General features: G+C 43.6%; 2 protein-coding genes and 1 long non-coding RNA gene across 5 annotated transcripts; all 3 read right to left on the bottom strand.

Moving 5' to 3' along the window:
• Positions 1–961: 961 nt before the first annotated feature.
• On the bottom strand, positions 962–5011 carry LOC120572665. The gene is made up of 2 exons (XR_005641465.1): positions 4014–5011; positions 962–2654 (listed from the first exon to the last, which is right to left on the bottom strand). It is a non-coding gene; the product is annotated as an uncharacterized LOC120572665 (long non-coding RNA).
• Positions 5012–5944: 933 nt separating this feature from the next.
• rbm14b (RNA binding motif protein 14b) lies at positions 5945–10956 on the bottom strand. 3 transcript variants are annotated; one of them, XM_039821998.1, is made up of 4 exons: positions 10822–10956; positions 8773–9125; positions 7405–8446; positions 5945–7130 (listed from the first exon to the last, which is right to left on the bottom strand). In XM_039821998.1, the coding sequence occupies exons 2-4, from the start codon at positions 9119–9121 to the stop codon at positions 6818–6820; spliced, it is 1704 nt and encodes a 567-aa protein (XP_039677932.1). In that variant the 5' UTR covers positions 9122–9125; positions 10822–10956; the 3' UTR covers positions 5945–6817. The 3 variants fall into 3 exon arrangements, with proteins under 3 accessions (XP_039677932.1, XP_039677934.1, XP_039677933.1); XM_039822000.1 differs by having other exon boundaries at positions 7405–8425; XM_039821999.1 differs by having other exon boundaries at positions 10709–10833.
• Positions 10957–13028: 2072 nt separating this feature from the next.
• Positions 13029–19223, bottom strand: LOC120572663 (copper chaperone for superoxide dismutase-like). The gene is made up of 8 exons (XM_039821997.1): positions 19085–19223; positions 18750–18822; positions 17350–17487; positions 16007–16181; positions 15736–15796; positions 15287–15364; positions 15067–15170; positions 13029–13949 (listed from the first exon to the last, which is right to left on the bottom strand). Exons 1-8 carry the CDS (start codon positions 19220–19222, stop codon positions 13790–13792), a joined length of 927 nt encoding a protein of 308 aa, XP_039677931.1. The 5' UTR covers position 19223; the 3' UTR covers positions 13029–13789.
• Positions 19224–19419: the final 196 nt, after the last annotated feature.

Raw genomic sequence — 19419 nt, 5'->3', positions numbered from 1 at the left:
CACACGTGACCGCACCCCAATAAGTATGGGAACCGACAGCTTGGGTATCAGGTTCTGACCCTAAAAAGGTTTTAAGGGCGTGGTAGTCTCCTGCGGACAGGGTTAACTGGCTAGTGAGTGGCGTGGAGAGATGTCATTTACGCCCCCTCGCACCCAAGAGGATTTTATGGCCTGTGCAATGCACCTGTTGCTGTTAGTGACCCTCAACTGCAAACCCAGGCCTCTGTAGTCTAAAGTCTTACTCTCCCCCAAAAAAAACAGGATCAAAGAATTAAATATCGAAGTCTCAAAAAATAAAGAGTTAACCTTACTAAAAAAACAGTCTAAAAGTCTATCATAAATTGTAAGGTATCCAGCAGTCTATCAAGAAATATCCATGGCATTCTGTATTGCCTCAGTACATATATGCAATCAGAATAAAAGAGATTCAGGCACTTTTATGAGAAAAAAAATGAATTTATTCATGATTTGCATGCAGACTGAAAAATGCCTCAGAACATTTTAAGAAATACAGATCAAAAGGCATATATATATGCATAAACAACCATACAATATAATTTGTGTTTATATCAGGATTTGTCATTCACAGTAAACATGTTGAAGCAAAGATTTCATCTAACAATCAACTAAAATCTCCTCCCCCCCTTCCTTGAAATGAGCAGATCCAGATTTCTATCCTCTCGATGTGACACATTATTCTGTCACCCTTGATGTGTCTTTGGAATCTAGAATGATGTATATTATAATTAATCAGGCATTTAAATGTAACTACACTCGGCTTGGTCCATTAACCTACTTGAAAACGCTTAGCTACTGTGTGACTATTTGTGGTTACCATTACTGTGCTACTATTGAGCTAAGGGAATTTGATGGGTTGATCACTGTAAACATACTGCAACTATGTGAGTAATAAAATACTACACATACACGGAAAAGGGGTGGATAAAATAACATGAACACCTTACAATGTAATGAGAGTTGTTTATTCTAATACCAATTCTCAACGGAAATAAAACATCATACATCTTAATAAATGCAGGGATGCTGTATTGAACTGCATTAAATTCTGCAAGTGTTTATGTTGTGTAAATCCCCTGTAGATGAGGTAATGGCTGAGGTATGACTGTACTGCTATAGTCTTCATCTGAGCAGCAGTATAGTCTAATATCTGTAATTCACATCTGTGCTAGAAGAGCTAGAATAGTCATGGTCACATTGATTAAAACTACTGAATCTCAACTTGCAAACTCAAAAGGCAATATGGTCTATGGGTTGTGCTCAAACCAAGCTGGAGTTTGTTCCAGATGCACACACTTACATAACTCAGCTGTTACCTGCTGCAGGAGAACAGATGTAACCTGTGGGATCCTAACAAAACAACACAGTACAAAGATGTGTGCATAAAGAGCATCTTTAGTTCTTCAGCTGTCCAAAAACCACAGAAGGCAGGGGGAGAGTAGGTGGGGAAGTGGAAGTAGGGGAGGAGGCTGCAGCGAGCTGTGGCTGTCAGTACAGTGCGACTGTGAATTCAGAGCAGGGGGTTTAAGAGATGCGTGGCTGCATTCACCCAAGCACGGGAAGCCCAGACTCGCAAGCACCCGGAGAAGCCAATTGTGAGGATTTGGGAGAGTGGGGAGGAAGAGGTGGCTGGAGGAAATAAATTGGAGCACCACGCGCCCTGATCATGGAGGCCGGGAAGGGAGTCGGCCATATCTGCTCATTCTAAAGCAATGTTTTCTGGGGGGATTGTGATGAAAAGAGCTCTTTGGAGCATTCAATGTCTGTTAATGCAAAATCCGATTTGGTGGAATACATTTTAGTATAACAAAGATGAAGTGTATCAAGAAATGGACACCTCAGAGTCAAAGCTGCATTATCAGGATCATTATCATCACACTATGGACAATGTCCAGTGTAAACAGGGGCCCTTTTTAGAATACCATTCTGGCCAGAATATCTATTATAGCAATCAACAACAGGGTCCTCCAAGATCAGGAAGGTGAGGTTAGGGAGCAGCTTTTTTACAGAGGATCCTTCCACTACCAACTCACCTTATAATCAACTCATCTATTCATCCCTCTCCTTTGTTTGTTGGGCAGACAGTAGGCAACACCCTCTTGCATCCATCTTGCAGCTGTCAGAGCAAATGTCGGACAACTCATTTGACATACTGAAAGCCTATCGTATGTGAGGGTAAAATCTCTCTATCTCACCACATGGACAATCTTAACATGTAAGAACACATACAAGTCACTCAGAGCTCATATCCAGCCACTCCAGCTGATCTCAGCATTAGGGGAACAGAGCTGCCGTACCAGAAAAGTCCTATAGGAACCCTGAGACTGAGAATCTACAGGTCAGACTGGCCTCATACCTAAGGCCTATCTTATAGGACGTTTCTGATTGGCACACAGGCTGTGAGGGACCCAAAGGTAAGAAAACTGTTTGAGGTTGATTTATCACTAAAGATGAAATGCAACTAAGTTCTTTTGGGAAACAGGAGTTAAGATCCCTTCCACAGCCATGTGGAGCAAACCCAGCATTCAACAGTTTTAGCAAAGCGACTTGTCCAACATTGAAGTCTCTCTGTGTCATGTTACTGAGTCCGGCAGCGGGCCACCACACATACACTGTCCATTGGCACGCCCAGGCCTCTATGGTAACAAAGGAGGATGGGGAGGTTGGGTCAGGTGGGTGGTTCTGGGAAGTTGAGTCCGAGCCAGAGCCACGAACCCAGATCCAAGGTGGCGACGGCGGTGGCGGCGGAAAAAGCGCTGTGTGTGTGTGAACGGCGGAGAGGAGAGGCGCATAGGAACAGTAGGGTGGGGTTGAGGATGGGGAGGAGGGAAGAGGGAGGGGTGGAAGGAGGGGGGGTGAGGGCGGCGAATACGGCGGTGGAGAGGAGTTGACTAGCGGGCAGGGGTAAAGGTATGTCTGCATGTGCCAAGCCTCACCAATCAATAAAACACCACCAGAAATTCTTCAGAAAACCAAGCTCTCTTTCAGTTTAAAGTGCCCATTTTATGAAAAAAAATCACTTTTTCTGGGATTTGGGGTGTTATTTTGGGTCTCTGGTGCTAAAAAAAAAAAAAGCTTGCAAAAGAAACAACAACATCCATGCTGTTTTGAGTGAGATACAGGTTTCTGAATGTTTTCTGCCTTCAGTCTCCGGGTGAGCTGTTCAAAATCTGCAGGGCTAAACACTGTTACAACACACACTAGTTCACCATAATCTACAAAAGAACTACTTGCATGTCCCTGTTCTGCAGGTATTCCACGTAAAGTTGGAAGTGCGCCCTCGTTTAGAATAAGTCTCCCAGCTAATCCTGCCTTGTACTGACTGAAGTTGTAGAAACAAACTGCTAGCTGATCTTGATCCTTACCTAGCGCATGTGCGCCTCCCAACAAAGATGGGATAGAAGTGTGATGTCTCACTCTGTAGCTAAAACAGAGACCTGAACACACAGGGTGAAAAGAAGAGCTGCAGCAATGTGCAGTACAACAAAAATATGGTGTTTTTTGAAAATTAAACCATGTCAACCTATTCCGGTACAACCTCTAAATACAATTATGAAACTGAAAATTAGCATAATATGGGCACTTTAAACACACACACACACACAGTATGGTGATGTGAGACAGGACTCTTGTGAAATATGGGCACTTTAACTAACTAACACACACACACACACACACACACACACACACACACACACACACACACACACACACACACACACACACACACACACACACACACACACACACACACACACACACAAAACGGTGATGCGAGACAGGACTCTTGTGAAAGGGGTCCTAGCCCCACCCCACCCGCCACCCCCACCGATGGCACTGCCATTGCAGCAGAGGAGTTACGGAGTTGGGAGAGGGGTAAGTGGTGATGGCGGAGGAGAGGAGGGGGATGTTTGGTCAAGGCACAGTCAGAGGAGGGGCGGCAGGTGGGGAGAGGAGAGGTCAGTGCTTTTGTTTTTGTTTCGTTTTTCATTTACCTTGGTGGTGAGGAGAGAGAGAACAAGTTCCCACTGTGGTGGCGTCGCGCTAAAAGTCGTCCCCATGGCTCATGCCGCCACGCTCACGCACGGCTGCACGCTGGCCGTTCCAGGTGGCCCGGGGACCTAATTCAGTTGAGATAGTTAGTTCAGAGCTGGACTGTCGCGGCTCTTTTTTGCGGCAGAGTTACAGATTATCACACATGCAGGTCTGAGAGTAGAGTGGACACAGAGACACACGGAGGGGGAGAATTTGGTGCAGCAGGGACAGACCAGACCAGACGCACACCCATCAACCCCGAGAGACAGGACTGCTCCACAGATCAAAATGCACCCAGGCCATTCTATCTGTGTGCCTCTCCCCAGCTCTCAACATGATGCCACAGTTTGTATAATGTCCTTTCTGGATGAAAACCAATTTTAAAAGGACAATACCAAGCCTTTCTTGCTTTAATTAAATACTTAAGTGCATTTGGTCAGGTGCAAACCCTTTCTCATAAATTTTGGTTTGCTCCCAGTTTGAGAGGCTGGAGAGAGAAAGGAGCACCAACCCGCACTTACCCTGACCAAAGAGAGCAAAGCTGGGCCAGCATCTACACCTGAGTCCCCCTGGGTCCCCAGTCAAATGGGTCTGGTGGTCATTTTACACAAGAGAAACAGATAGTGGAGAAGAACAACATAAACAAGAAGGGGAAATGTCCAAACCCTTTGCTTTCTTTTACCACAGTAGTCAGCCAAACATTCTTTATTATAATAATGATTATAGTATACATATTCTCAATAAAAAGCATGCCGATTTTGATTTTTGTGTCTTTTCTTAAAAAAAAGGCAAAATTAGAATACTTCTCTAAAAAATACGGTCTCAAACATGGCAAACAAGACACTTCGCAAACCACATAATTCTACAAAGGATGCAACTGGTATGTGTTTGTATATACAACACAGAAAGATTACACTGAGATGCAAAAGTCAATTAACCACTAAAAACCACAGGGGGAGAGGGGACAGCGAGGCAGTAAGGTGATTTCAGAGGGTATGTCTGTGTGTGCATCAGACCGCTGTCAAATAGTAGTTGCTAAAAAAAATTGTTTTAAGTGACTGTAGAACCAAATGGGTGGAGTTTGCCACTCAGAACAAGCTTGTGAATGCCAAAAAGGTACCGGTCCTTACAAGTCAAGCTTTTGTTATCCTGATGCAGCAAACCCCACCCACCAGTTAAAATAACCGGATTAAAAACAGACACTAAAATATTTTTGCAATTACAATCTGAAGTAGGTCTGGTATTTGGAAAACGTGTGATAGTTGGGGCACCAGAAGACACTTCCCCATCTCTCACTTCATTGGTGCTATCACTGTCGATACTGCTTAAAACCAGTGGCTAGTTATGAACCTGTGAGGCTCACTTTGTGACTTTTTAAAAACCCTAGGATATGAAACAAATATTGTACAGGAGTGCAAAGTCCACGAGAAAGCTTTACTGCTCGTAGCCGTCTGGATGCTAAGCTCCTGTTACCCCCCTTTGAAATGTTAAAAAAAGCACTTAAAATGGGAGATCCCTCCACGTAATGCACTTCACTCAAAGCTTATAGGCACATAATTGAGCTTGTCACATATCATGATTCCCAATAGGATGCAGTGTAAAGATCATTTGTAAACAGCTCATTCAGTAGTCACACATGGGTTTTTTTTCCATTTACAATTCATTACACCCCAGGTTGACTTGTATTACATGTAAGCTACACTAAAACAAACAAAACAAATACACTATTTTTTTTAAAAGGCCTCTGGAGGACTTGATACAGAATATCTACAAAAAGTCATCGTCACCGAAACCCAGCTCCTCCCTCACTAAACTGCCGACCCTGTGTCTTTACGGGAAGCAGGAATAAACTGCTGACTGGGTGAAAAGTGTGATATATAATAGAATAGACTCTACGTTGAAATTTATTGTCAGAGGTAGGCAACTGTAGTTGGAAAGAGAGGTGAAGCAGTGTCTTCGAGTGTTGTAGTTAGAGTACAGGTGGGGAAAAGGGGTCAAGGAGAGATCCAAACATACACTGCAGTATGTATTATGTGTGCTTTACGTTTTGTTTTTCTGCAAGGTGCAGTCTAAGCTGCTGCATTTGTGCGCTGCAAGGTCAGGAGCTCGCACATATCTCTCTCTCTCTTTCACACTTACTACATCCACATCACATTCAACACCCCTCCCCCCAAAAACACATCAACCTTGGTTCTATTGGACACAATGCAATGCAGCCAGTGCACAATATGTGTTTATCTGACTTCCCATCTGATTACATTTTTTCCAACATAAGGCAAAAAAGGTTTCAAATTAGCTGCCCTAACTGATCATCTAGGCCTAAGGAGGATGGCTGATAAAAACCAATGTCTTTTATCGTAGATTTGGCCATAGAAAACCATAACTGGGTTGCGGAAATAAAGGCATATGAAACAACTGACTGGGTCAGTCTAATACTGGCACAAGTGTGAGACTGGCACGATAAAAACGTAAAACTGAGAAGCATAAAGAATGCCCGTACAACAGATGAGAGCCTCCCTTACACGGCTGCACTGTGTGTATGCAAACAGGACCAAGGTTAGCTGACCAAGTCCCTTGTAAAGCAGGTTAATAAACCAAGAAGCCCCCACTTTCAATCCCCATCCCTTACACTTCCCCCAGATACACACACTCACACACATACACACAGCTGCTGTAAGATGGTCAGGTTTGGGGGTGGAAGAGGAGATAGGGGTATAGGGTTCAGGGCAAAGAGGAAGGGGTGGGAGCAGAGAGTTGTGTGCGACTATCGGAAGGGGGGCTCAGGCGTGTGAAGGGAGAGTTCGGGGCGGCGGAGGATGGCCTCCTTGCGCGTGGGCGGCGGCAACGGCGGCTCATACACCCTTGGCGCAGCCATGGCAGCTGCCACTGCCGCAGCGGTTGGAACCACTGGCCTGAGGGCTTCCAGCGCAGCTACGGACTGGGCGGACATCGCGGAAACAGTCGGGACCGCTGACACTCCCGGCATGCCAGGGATGGCGGTCACTGCGCTCGGTGGTGGGTAGGCATACTGGAACTGGGGGTACTGCTGCAGCTGCTGGTAGTACTCCGCATAGTACCTAGGATAAGGGAGTGGGGGGGGTTTAAGGTAAGGAGAGGAGGGTTTAGGTAGGAAGAGGGACAGGATAGGTGACACAGTGGGAGTAACAAAAGAGTGATAAAGTGAAAAAGAAACATAGAAAATGCAATAAAGTATTATCTAACCATGAGAAATGTTGAAAGACTAAAAACAAGCAAAAAACAGTTTCCTGGAGAAACAAACTCAACCCTCTGGGAATGTTTTCAGTGGTGCCACATAGCTGATGGTGAAAAGGTTTACAGAGCATGTCCTACCTGGCCATGGGGTCCTCTGCAGCCTCTGCAGCCTCTTCTGCCGCTCGGCCAGCCGGCGTAGGGAGCAGGGGTCGGCGCGGCTTGGCTCTCTGGTACATGAACGGCTTCATCACTGGGTCTGGAAGCAGAGGTACTGACCTCCGTAGGGGACTACGGTCCCTCTCACCAGACTTTGCTGCAGCCGCGGCTGCTGCGGCAGCCACTGTCTGCTGGTCAGCCATAACCTGTTGGCCCTGGGCAAAGTAATGTGCCTGCCTGGCTGCCTCGAAGATGGCTGTAGTAGGGTCCGCTGCTCCCATGGCGCTTATGTGAGCGTAGGCTGGTGCCGCAGCGCCATAAATTGCTGGAGATACAGTGTAAGCAGGGTTGACTGCAGCTGCTGCTGTCTGCATATCTATTCCATGAGCTGCAGTCAGATAGACATGGGAGTTGGCCATAGTTGGGGTATAAACTTGAGGTGAGTAGGCAGCAGCGGCATTTGCAGCCATCTGGCCATAGATGTTGGGGGTCATCGAGCTGTACATTTGGGTGGCGCCTGATGTCAGAGCTGCCTGATTGGCCACCGTTCCATAAAGCTGACTGGCAACATTAGCACCATACACCTGGCTGGCGAGGGCACCATAAACAGCTGGATTCACTGGGTTTCCGTCAGTGCGTGTGCCTGTGGTGATCCCAGTGAGAGCTGCATATGTGGGATCAAACGTGGAGGTGTTGTAGACTGAATTGTGCACGCTTTGTTGGACCTGTAGTGGCAGGCCGGCGGCTGCGGCAGCAGCGGCAGCCAGGACCGCTGCCTGACTCTGGTACTGCTCCAGAGAAGGCTTTCCCACAGGGCATTCTCCAGCATAGTGGCCCTGCTTTCCACAGTTAACACAGGGGATTTTTCCTGTAGGCGCTTGCTTGCTAGGCTGGACCTTGGACAGCTCTACAGACAGGGGGCGGCCCTTAAACGAGGTGCCATGCAGGGCCTCGATGGCCTGGAGCGCGTCTTCCTTGTTTTCCATGTGGACAAAGGCATAGCCTGCGGAAGAGGAATGCCTGGCTGTCATTGAGCGCAGGGACAACAGTTAGGATCACAGTGGCATTGCCACGGGCACTTATTACTTCTACGAAAAAGTTTGAATTGCGCCAAAGGAAACCACCTTGTCCATCCTTTCAACAAGGATGCGGGAGTTTATTGTTTTGCACACTGAGAACTTTCCACTGGTGTATCATCATAACACATCACATGCTCAGATTCTAACCTAATAATAATCTGAATTACGACTTTACTTCACTCATACTAGCTCCACAATTTTACAAACATTATGCACAACTTGAGAGAGATGAGTGCATTTTAAAACAATTGTTACTAGGGTGTTCGCTCACCTTTGACTTTATCACACTCCAGAACTTTTCCAAATGTCTGGAACAGCTGCTGTAGGTCCTCTGTGGTGCACATCCCACTCAGATTACCCACAAACACCTTGGTGGAGTGCAACGGCCTACCCCTCGACTCCTCCACCACCAAATTCCGTCCACGAAACTCCCGTCCATTGAGCTCCCGGATGGCTCGCTCCGCCGAACCCTCCCCCTGCAGGTGGACGAAGGCAAACTGTCGCAGCACACTGCAGCTAACCACCTGGCCGTAGGGTTCAAAGATGGCCGACAGCTCCTCCTGGGTGGTGTCCAACGCCAGGTTGCCCACGAAGAGCTTCACTGTGTGGCTCTTGTCCATGGCGCTGCAGAGGAACAGAGGAGTTACGGGCTTGACTGTGGTTAGAGATAAGAGCTGGGATTAACAATCACCTGCCACAGATGTAACAACTACCGAGTGAGAACAAAGCCACACCTTTGGCTCTACGGTAGTCTGATGAGGAGAGGGAAGTACCTACAATACAGGGGTGGACTGAAGTACACAGGGACATAGCTGACCCAGCTATTTAGTTTCTTTATCAGGGCTTAAAAATGTCTGTGAGGGAGGAGGTGCTGCTGACTTTGAAAAAAAAAAAAAACAAGACCTACAAGACATCCAGAGATAAGGCAAATAAAAGACTAAAGATGCAGCCATTTAACACACAAATAACATGTAATAAACTGATGCAGCAATCTATTAGGAGGAAGCAGTTACACAGGCACTATAATAAAGAACCTCAGTGCATGAATGAGCAGCCAGATTAACATTCAAATATCCCATATTAAAACGGACCTCAAATTTGCCTATGAGGTGGCAACTCGGGTCAGATTTTGCAAAACAGAGCAGGGTTTCCCTACAGGAACCAAGGAAACACAATGTGTCCGTGAATAACAGCTTCATATTTTCAATGCAAAGGCAGTTTGAAGGAGGATTTTTTTTTTTAAGATCTCACTCAAGAGGAGGCTGTAATTACCCATACAGCTATGAGTCACACTCATACACAGGAGACAGCTGGGTGAACGGAGCATTTTAAAGCAATACCTTCAAGAGAGAGCACTGCATATTAATCCACATGGCATTTACTGTGATGATCTTTCAGACTTGCGTGATAGGCCTACAGAAAGGTTGCTTTGTGTTGAAAAACGGCCTTAATTTGCCCTCACTTCCCTCCTCACTCTTTAATGTACATGTCAAATAAGTGTTTCTACAGGTCGGTCGACACATTTTCCTCCTCCTGAACAACCTAATGGCTGGCTGGAAATCAAAGGGCAAAGTGGAACATGACACCAGAGAATGACATTTCTATTTTTTGGTTTAGGCTCCAGTCAGCTGCTATGACTGAACTACACCTCCTGTACTGCTGCTCACAGAACGTGTTTTAAAGGAGATGGAAGTAATCTGCTTCAGTGTTTCTACACTGTATGTGTGAGTCCACCCCACTGTGGTTGCTGCATTAACACAGGGCTCATGCGAGGCATAACAAGGGAAGCTGGGGTATCTGATGACGCAGCACGACGTTGAGTCAACACTTTTTTTTTTTCACAGCTCGGGTCATTTAAAAGCGACGAAATGGCGAAAAAAAATACACAAGTTAAAGTTGTTTGGCCACATTGTCCGTGTAAAACATGTGGCGCGACGGGATGCTTATTGGTTTCGCTCGGGTGCCAGAAGCAGACCAACTCTAAAGCGAAAACAGACATCAAGACAATAATACATAATACTTTTTTTTACTCTGAATTACGCCACACTGTTAAACACAGAACACCTGGTACAACAACTGGCTCTCAATAGGAGATCGATACAGTGTAACAACGGACACATTTTTCCGCACAGGAATGAATACAGTGCAACACCGAGCGATTCCTGAGCAACAACACGGTCTATTTAGTCTTTGTCGCTAAAACATACCAGTCAAAAACACTTGAGCTTTAAGACGAATCGGAGTTGATTAGCTCCCGTGCGGCTCAGGTGAGAATAATACTGCAGAAAAGGCGAATAAATAAAAAGATCTACCATCTTACCTAGGCGGTGCTGTATTTCAAAATGGTAGCGCCTGCTTCCGTTTGCATGTCGGGCATTCGGCTGGAGAGGCTGCAGAGGGGGAGGGCTGCTGCAGCGCCCGGAGGATGCTGAATCCTCACAAAAATGACTCAAGCACACACAGTACACGTACACAATGCCATGTCAAATTCTGTTTAATTTATCAGAGCCACTAGAAGAATAAAGGTTCTGCTCCAAAGTAACAGGAAACAAGTGAGTGAGCTCAGTTAAAGAGCTCATCGTGTGCTATGAAAAAATAAATATGAGACATTTGCTTAAACACAGAGGGCAGATCAAGAGCAAAATTACGGTTAATGCAGACTTATTTGACTAATATTTCCACAGATTCGAGCATAATATTACATTCCCTGGTTCCAGCTTAATAATAATAATTTATCATTTTTATTGATCCCCAGTAGGAAAATTACAGCTATTATTAGTTTCTCAAATGTTCCAGCTTTTCAGAAAAAAAAAGCTATTCAGATTTTATAGACTTAATTACGAATAAAAAAAAAAGAATCCAAACATTAATCAATAATATAAACAAACATTGATTGCAGCCCTACATTCAAACTGAGTTCACAGCCCTCAGACACAAATGGAAAAACAACACTGATTGAACATTTGGGGGAAAATTCAATAAGCTTATTCAGGCCTCATCGGGACAAGACAGATGCCTTATGTGGAAAATCAATGCAAAACTTGCAACACATTATATGATGCGCACACTGCCCCAATTTGATGTCTTCATCAAGAGAAAAAAAAGTGTTAACAGAAAGTGTCAGCAGGTTGAACTTTTGTACATTATTGTATTACTTGTATACTTTAATCATGTACAATTTGTGACAAGAGAAGTCGACAGAGGATTTGAAGCAGAAAGTTTCCTGTATGAAAGTATTACATGTGTGTAAAGTTGGCAACAATCAAGGAACTGTACACTTAAACTCCATGTTGAAAAAACAGCTGAGCACACAATCCTTCGAGGAACCCCCTCAAACTTTTAACCCCCCTTGATCCTTCACTCTGGATGGAATTTGGCTCTCTCTCTCTCCTGAGCTTTCGAACCTCTCTTACCCAAGTCACTCACACCCCCTTATGGATTTCAAATGAACACACTGATGCAGGGGAAAAAAAATATTCGGTCCACATGCAGCTAACAGCGGTAGAGATTCCCTCCACACGTTCTGAGTTAGCTCAGTGGTTCCAAAACGTTTGTCAAACGCTCTCGCATTGTTCCCCTTTAATAGATCCATGGCTGCACATGTGAATCCCTGATCCTGGAATCACGTTATGGCTACTACCACCTGGAGTGGCCAAGGCTGAACATTTCATCCATTTATCCCTTACTTTTAACTATCTATTTGGACATTATTAGTGTCTTTTTGGCTAGTTTTTTTTTTTTCAAATTCCATCCCAATCACATCACAACTGGTTAAGCTGCATTCACATACACTCAGGCGGCCCAGGGATTCGCCGCAGGCTTACACAGCGGTGGGAGTGTCAACAAATGGCCCATTTGTGTGACGTCCTGTTGTGATCTTTAATCCCCCAATGTAGCACCCGACTTTATATTTCACAACTGTTGTCGTTTTTCGTCAGATCTTGACATTTACAATCACATTTGAAGGCAACTTCATTTCACAAAAGAAAAAGAGATCGAAAAGAGACGGCGCGACTGTGCTATGTGCTGGAGCTTGTTGCAGAAAACAGTCAGCTGTTACAGGAAGTCCGGGGCAGTTAAGTGCTTGGGTTTTGTTTTTCACCCTCATGTTTTTTTTTTTTTTAAACTTTCCTGTGGCAGCGATAGAGGCAGTGAGGTTTACCGCCTACTGTACACACCACCTCAAAACGGACTGACGACAAGTCTCATCGCCAGTTATATAATTGGCCAATGCAAGGTAACGCCGGGTTGCGTTTCTTCAAAAGTTGAATCCATCTCAACTGAATAGGAAGACTTGCGTTTCCGACGGACCGCCTTAACGGATACGGAGAAAATCAAATGTCACGATATTTTTGACCAAATACCTCGATATCAATACCGCAACGATATTGTAGTGTTGACTATTGGTGCTTTCACAAAATATTTACACAATGAGATTTCTGATAAATGAGTAATGTGGATATAATGACTAAGTGGGTAAAGGCAAATAATAGAACAGTTACAACAGTCTGGTAAGTTCAGAAAATGACATCACTTTACTGTAATGCAGCCTTTAAAACCAGGAAAAGACAACACTTATGCCATATTATGATATCCAAAATCTAGTCTTATATCACGATATCGATATAATATCGATATATTGCCCAGGTCTACGCCTTAGTGTATATGAACACAGCCTTCGGTTGAGATGCATCCTGTGCATTCAGACTATTGCAGCTGGAGGGCTTTGTGACCGTAAATATCCTAAACATTAGCATGACGGCACTTTTTATCCTATTTGTGTGTTGATTTTCCTCCCAAATTAAAAAAATGTAAATATATATATTTTTTTTAACCAAATCATTACTACTTTTTTTAGGAGGCCAAACTGAAGTGCATTTCTGCCAGGCAGCCAGTACATCAATGTAGACAGTTATGAAACAGTTGTGTCAGAGGCGACTGCTTATACAAATGTATAACCGTATTAACGGACATCTAGCTAATCAAAGGTGACTTTCACAAAGTCCGGGGCGGTTTTAATCTGCTTTAGTGATTTTAAAATCCTCAGGACAGCAACTGTGACTGCAAGAGGATTAGATTTTATGAGAGAGAAAAGAAAATCATGAAAGTAAGGCCATTTTTCTTTGGTCGTCTGTCCAGCTGTGGGGAAACATATCCCTCAGTGCTTTGTCTTGAGTCAGCGCTGACCCTCTGTCGACAAATGTCCTCTGCATTTCTCTCCGAGGTGCCCCTTCTGTTCAAACTCCCCGACACAGGTTACAGATATGGCATTTGTTTGTGTACCAGGCTCAGAGGTGTGCTGCTGGTGTCTCTGCGTTGGCCTTGCTTCGACCTTTCCCAGCAATCGGCCGGTCTCTCTCCTCCCACAGCGTGACCCCGTCACAGGCACAAATCTGCTTGGGGTTTTGGAAAAGACCTGCTGATCGGGCAATGATCCCACAGGCCAGTCTGTCGGAACAATGAAGAAAATCAGCTTTAAAAGACCAAGTCTCAATAACCCCAACCCTTGACAACTGCTTATTAGAGTGCTCATATAATAATTGATCATATTAAGTCTAACGTTGAAGGTTTAACAAAACAATCCCAACTCAAAGTCCATTTACAGATTGTGAAAAAAACAAAAAAAAATGGTTTCGTAGATAGATTGTAGATTTACAATTAAATGCACATTACGACTAGGTGTTTTGAAAAGAAATTATTTACTCACTCAACCAAGCTGCAGTAAGAAAAAACTTGGGAACTAATGCATTACTGACACAGAAAAGTATGTATGAGCTCGAAATCAATATCACAATTTAATACTTTTTTTTTTTTTAAATAAATTTTAAATACAGATTTACGTGAGACTTGTTTGTCGTGTTTTTACAAAATGTCATTCCTCATTTTGACTTTTTAAAACAACCCAAAATTAAGACAACAGAAAGGTTTATCACAATATTTTACATTATTATATATACATACATATAACATATACACCCTCTGTATAAACCAGCAATAAACAGACAAATGAATAGAAACACCTTACATATATAATGCAATCTAAAATAACATCACCACATACTACAGACTCACAAATTAACATAAAGCCACCTACACATGATCAGAGGCAAAACCGCCAAGTAGGGCACAGAACATAGTGCAGGCACTTCAGAGGTGAAGCGCAGCGCAGGTATACGTCATCACTGCTTCTGGCTACCTCCTCATCTCATTGGTTGCTCTTTGAAAGGTCAGCGGTAAAAGAAATCAAAAGTTGAAATAATTTGAACTTTGAGTGGCAGCGCTTGGTGGCAATTTCGAGCTGCGCGCTACGCCAAGGGAAGCGCTTCTTCCTAGTTGTCTCCACCACTCTCCCCATAGGAAACCAATGGCACAGCCAGTGCAGAGCGGTTTTAGCGTGGATCATGTGTAGGCGGCTTAAGAGTTGGATCCCCTGAGAGGTTCAGAGACCTGATTCCAAATGGTTCCTAAATGCATCTATGAATACTGAATGCCTGGATCAGAATGCTTATCTTACCTCACGTGTTATTTTGTCCCCCCATATATTAAACCCCTGTTGTTGACCCACCTTTCCCCAGAGTTCCCAGTCTGTTTGGAGAGAGGGTGATTGCCTCGACCCAGGTCGTCCTCCGCTGCATCCACCACCAACGATCGGCCAATCACATCCCATACCTGCAGCATGTGCACCAAGGTATCAATGAAGAAAAAAAATGAAAAGCTGTCATCTGGTGAGGTATTTGGAAAACTAGATGTTGTCATGGCTCTTTAAAAATTTGTTTTTGTGTTACCTTTAGCTGACGGTCCTCTTGTCTAAATGAGGCTCTGCCATCTGGTCCAGCAACAATATTTCCCAGATCGCCTACATGCTGTATGACAATGACACACAGAGAATAAATAACACTGAGCCATAGACGTAAATACACGAGGAGCATACAGCATGAAAGCCAGGGAACACTGCCTTAGACTTGCAGCTCTCTGTCACGCACTTTATTGAACTTTTAGCACCTGCAGAACTGCGCAAAATGGCTCCTGTGGGACATATTTAGCAATCTGGGAGGGGGTATCACATCCTACATTTGGCTTGGTGTTGAAAATGTATTAAATCTCAGGAGTGATCTTGTCAGAATTTATGGAGAAGAGGATCACTTATTTAGTTACTCCTTTTACATCTAAATGATCTACAGCATGGAGTGAAAAGTTATTTGTATAGAGTTCTTAGGAACAGACATGACTATACCCTTTCAGAGTCCCCTGGACCACCGTGTTGTCTTCCAAAGGGGTTATAGTGCTCTCCACAACTGTAAAAAGAAATTGGTTCTAATTAAATATAAGGGCAGTTAAATTGTAGTGCAATTTCATACTACTACTGTAAGTTTAACTGTGGGTGCTGTTGCTGTCAATGTATCCTTTGCTGCCCACTGTAAAATGGATCAGTGTTATCATTCTCGTGTAAACCAGACCAGCCTGTCCACTCCCTTCATGCAGCTCTTATAATACAGTGGTCCTACCTGATACAGCCAAGTGTGAGGTCCCCCAGGGTGTGGACATGGAGACCGTGGGGTCCAGGCTCCAACCCATCTATGGTCCCATCAATCAAGCAACGCTCCTCAGACAGCTGCAGGAAACGCACCACCCCCTGGATCTTTCCCACACCAGCCAGCATGGCCACTGCTGAACCCAGGTCTGTCATAAAAACACAGTACATCCTGAACAATTTGTATATTCATGTCTGTGATCTTGTTTACACTTCTTCACATTCTGGACACATCCAGATTCTGTTTAGATGTTACTGCAGTTCATATACTGTATGGAATAAGAAGAATAAATTACAAATACGTCTTGAGTAACTGCCTCTGATCAGATTGTTTCTCAGCTCACATTCGATTTTGTCGGAAGGAAACTGTGACTTAAAATCCTTGTCTGATATGCTGTCAACCATAACCAGCTGTGTTTGAGAGGTAAGCCGTGCTAAACATGTACTTCAAAGTGGACTTGGAACTTTCCCAATTGATGTCAGGGATGCACTGGCATTCGGTCACATACAGTATGTACCAACATGACCACCTCAGAGTAATCACATCCCAGTGCACACTAAATTTGTGCAATCACACTTCTACTTGTGATACCCAGAACGTGTTTTATTGATGTGAGAACAGCACCAGTATGTCAATAATTGAAGCTGCATTTAAGTCTAAATTATCAAGCATCTCTGCACTGCAGGGAGATCAAGGATGGCACAATTAAAGCTTTAGCGCTTAACTTTTTTTATAATAATGAACGTCCGTTACATTCAAGCTATTGCCAAATGAGTTGATCTAGAGCTGGGCAATATATCGATATTATATTGATATCATGATATGAGACTAGATATTGTCTTAGATTTTGGATATCATAATATGGCATAAGTGTTGTCTTTTCCTGGTTTTAAAGGCTGCATTACAGTAAAGTGATGTCATTTTCTGAACTTACCAGACTGTTGTAACTGTTCTATTATTTGCCTTTACCCACTTAGTCATTATATCCACATTACTCATGATTATTTATCAGAAATCTCATTGTGTAAATATTTTGTGAAAGCACAAATAGTCAACACTACAATATCATTGCGGTATCGATATCGAGGTATTTGGTCAAAAATACTGTGATATTTGATTTTCTCCATATCGCCCAGACTTAAGTTGATCCAAAGCTAATTAAGACTATCAGCTCCACAAAACTCTCTCTGTATTTCTCAGTATGGCTGTGTTTAGAAACTGGTGTCATCCGGCGACTTTCGTGCGCAGAAACTCAAGTGAAGTTAATTACCTCTTCTGAAGAGTCCATCGTGTTTTTTTAATCCTCAGTGTCTCACCTTGCTCTAATCCTCCGATGCCTTTCAGCACGGCCCTGCGTCCAGTGCTCTCTATCAGAGCCTGCACTTCTGCACTGGTCAGAGCGGATTCTACCAACACCTCCTCCTTACCGACATCGATACTGACAGACGTCACTCCTGCAAAAACATTGACAGCAAAATGATCATCTGATAGATACACAAACAGAGAGAACTTACACAAATGCAGGCAAAAATAAAATAAAAATGAATGGTCTAAGCCAAATGACAAACATCTGCTTCCATCTTCTCAAATGTGAGGCTGCTTCTTTTTTTTTTATATAATGAAACACTCCAAATGGAACACCCTTGTGTCACTTTTCTATTTTTTCACGCTTATGAGTAGTTTCTGTGCATTGTCTGTGAAATGGATATGGGATTATTTAGGGGATGGGTGTTTTGACATTTGAGTATTTTGTTTCAATGATTTCATATGTTCTGGAAAGAACGATGACATTTGGTACTACAGGAGAAAGAAGAGACAGTGTTGAAAAACAGTTGCTGAGGAAATGTCTTGGAAAAAGCTGCTCAAGTGGCTTTAAACCCAAGTAAATATTAATTCATAATTTCTTAAATATTGGAAACACTCCTCTTCATATAGCTATGTTAAATTGCATGTAGACATATTGCACATTTAGCTGATCTGCTGTGCACTGATTTACATTATTTAGGCTACACCAGCTTAACATTCAATCTGGATTAAATTGAAAGTGTACCAACTGAAAAGTTCTAATATGTTGGCAAATGATTCGTGCCAAATTACATATATAGTTCTTTTGAGAAACTTCACAGTTACGTATTAGGAATTTATCCTGTAAAAGCCTGTACATGTAGGCTAATTGATTTGTAATGTAAAGCACTTTGAGTTACTTGTAATAAAGTGTGTTACATAAAGAAACGTGCCTTGCAGAGTAATATGACATGGGCTTACGTACAGTTTAGCGTTACGAATTATCTTCCAAAAACTGAGTGTCCCAAATGATGAGGGTCTTATTTGAGACAGGTTAAGGTTAAGGTTAGGGGTAGGGGTAGGGTTAAGGTAGCACAGGGTTTTAGCAGGTTCATAATTAATTAAGGACATTGTATGGGGAATTTGGGACACTAAACTGCACGTATACCTATGACATGATATATTGCGCACTGGAATGCATGAAGAAAGGCCAGCCACACACAAGCGACAGATAAAAACTGGCTGACATTATCTGCTGTGTCATGGTCCTCCGCTGAGTCAACTACTAGAAATTAGAGCAGTTGCACTGTTGCTTTTACACCGTTAAAAAGAGCGGTCAGTTCCAGATGACAAACATCAGTGTTTCAGATGATGTTAACATGCATCAAGAGCTCCTTTCACAGCACTAGTAAACCTTGAAATGCTGTATTACCTGGTTTACCCTCCAGAGCAGCTCTGACTTTAACTGCGCACCTCTCACATGTCATCTGCACTGCAAACTCCAGCTGTGGAGGAGAACACAGACATGAAACACCTGTAGCTAATAACATGTATGGAGAATATAATGTAACTGCAGCGTGTACACTTAGCCCCTTATCTAACTGCGCATGCAGCAACACTGGACTTAATCATGTTGACTGTCAGACTACGCAACAGCAGCTGAATTAGGCATGCTTTTGTTTTGACATCAATTTTATATTACGGGTAAAATTGTTTCGCGACACAGAAAAACATGAGGCTGAAAGAGGACTGGAATTACTGTCAAACCTTGGTTGGCCTCACAGAGTCCATGTTGTTGGTGCACGTCGCCGCCTGGGCGATGAACAGTGATGAATTGAATAGATAACTTCCCACTTTTCTAGAAACGGAAACGAACCAGCTGTACCTGTTAACGGCCGACGCCATGTTTATGAGGTCACAGTGACGTTGCCGCACGTTGCCGCACGTTACCGCCACCAGGTGCCGACTACCTGCAACTGCACTGATCTGATCAATGTTGGTTTTCATAGCATAGTGAAGTGAATGAAAAACCAATGATGCCTTCAGGTTGAGGGAGACACATTCAATAATGTAAAGTAGGCTTAGAAATGGGCCAAAGCAAA

The sequence above is a fragment of the Perca fluviatilis genome, chromosome 14 (genome assembly GCF_010015445.1).
Source record: "Perca fluviatilis chromosome 14, GENO_Pfluv_1.0, whole genome shotgun sequence".
Classification (NCBI taxonomy): Eukaryota; Metazoa; Chordata; class Actinopteri; order Perciformes; family Percidae; genus Perca; species Perca fluviatilis.
Note: the sequence above shows the minus strand (reverse complement) of the source record. Positions and strands in the feature narration are given on the sequence as shown.

What these genes read in the sequence shown, in the direction of transcription:
- rbm14b (XM_039821998.1), bottom strand. Translation starts at nt 9,121, where the DNA reads ATGGACAAGAGCCACACAGTGAAGCTCTTCGTGGGCAACCTGGCGTTG. An exon ending in GGAGTGTGATAAAGTCAAAG is followed by an intron (nt 8,447 to 8,772) that starts GTGAGCGAACAC and finishes GCTCAATGACAG; the next exon opens with CCAGGCATTCCTCTTCCGCA. An exon ending in GCAGAGGACCCCATGGCCAG is followed by an intron (nt 7,131 to 7,404) that starts GTAGGACATGCT and finishes CCCTTATCCTAG; the next exon opens with GTACTATGCGGAGTACTACC.
- LOC120572663 (XM_039821997.1), bottom strand. Translation starts at nt 19,222, where the DNA reads ATGGCGTCGGCCGTTAACAGGTACAGCTGGTTCGTTTCCGTTTCTAGA. An exon ending in CTCACACTTGGCTGTATCAG is followed by an intron (nt 15,797 to 16,006) that starts GTAGGACCACTG and finishes TTCTTTTTACAG; the next exon opens with TTGTGGAGAGCACTATAACC. An exon ending in AAGAGGACCGTCAGCTAAAG is followed by an intron (nt 15,171 to 15,286) that starts GTAACACAAAAA and finishes CACATGCTGCAG; the next exon opens with GTATGGGATGTGATTGGCCG.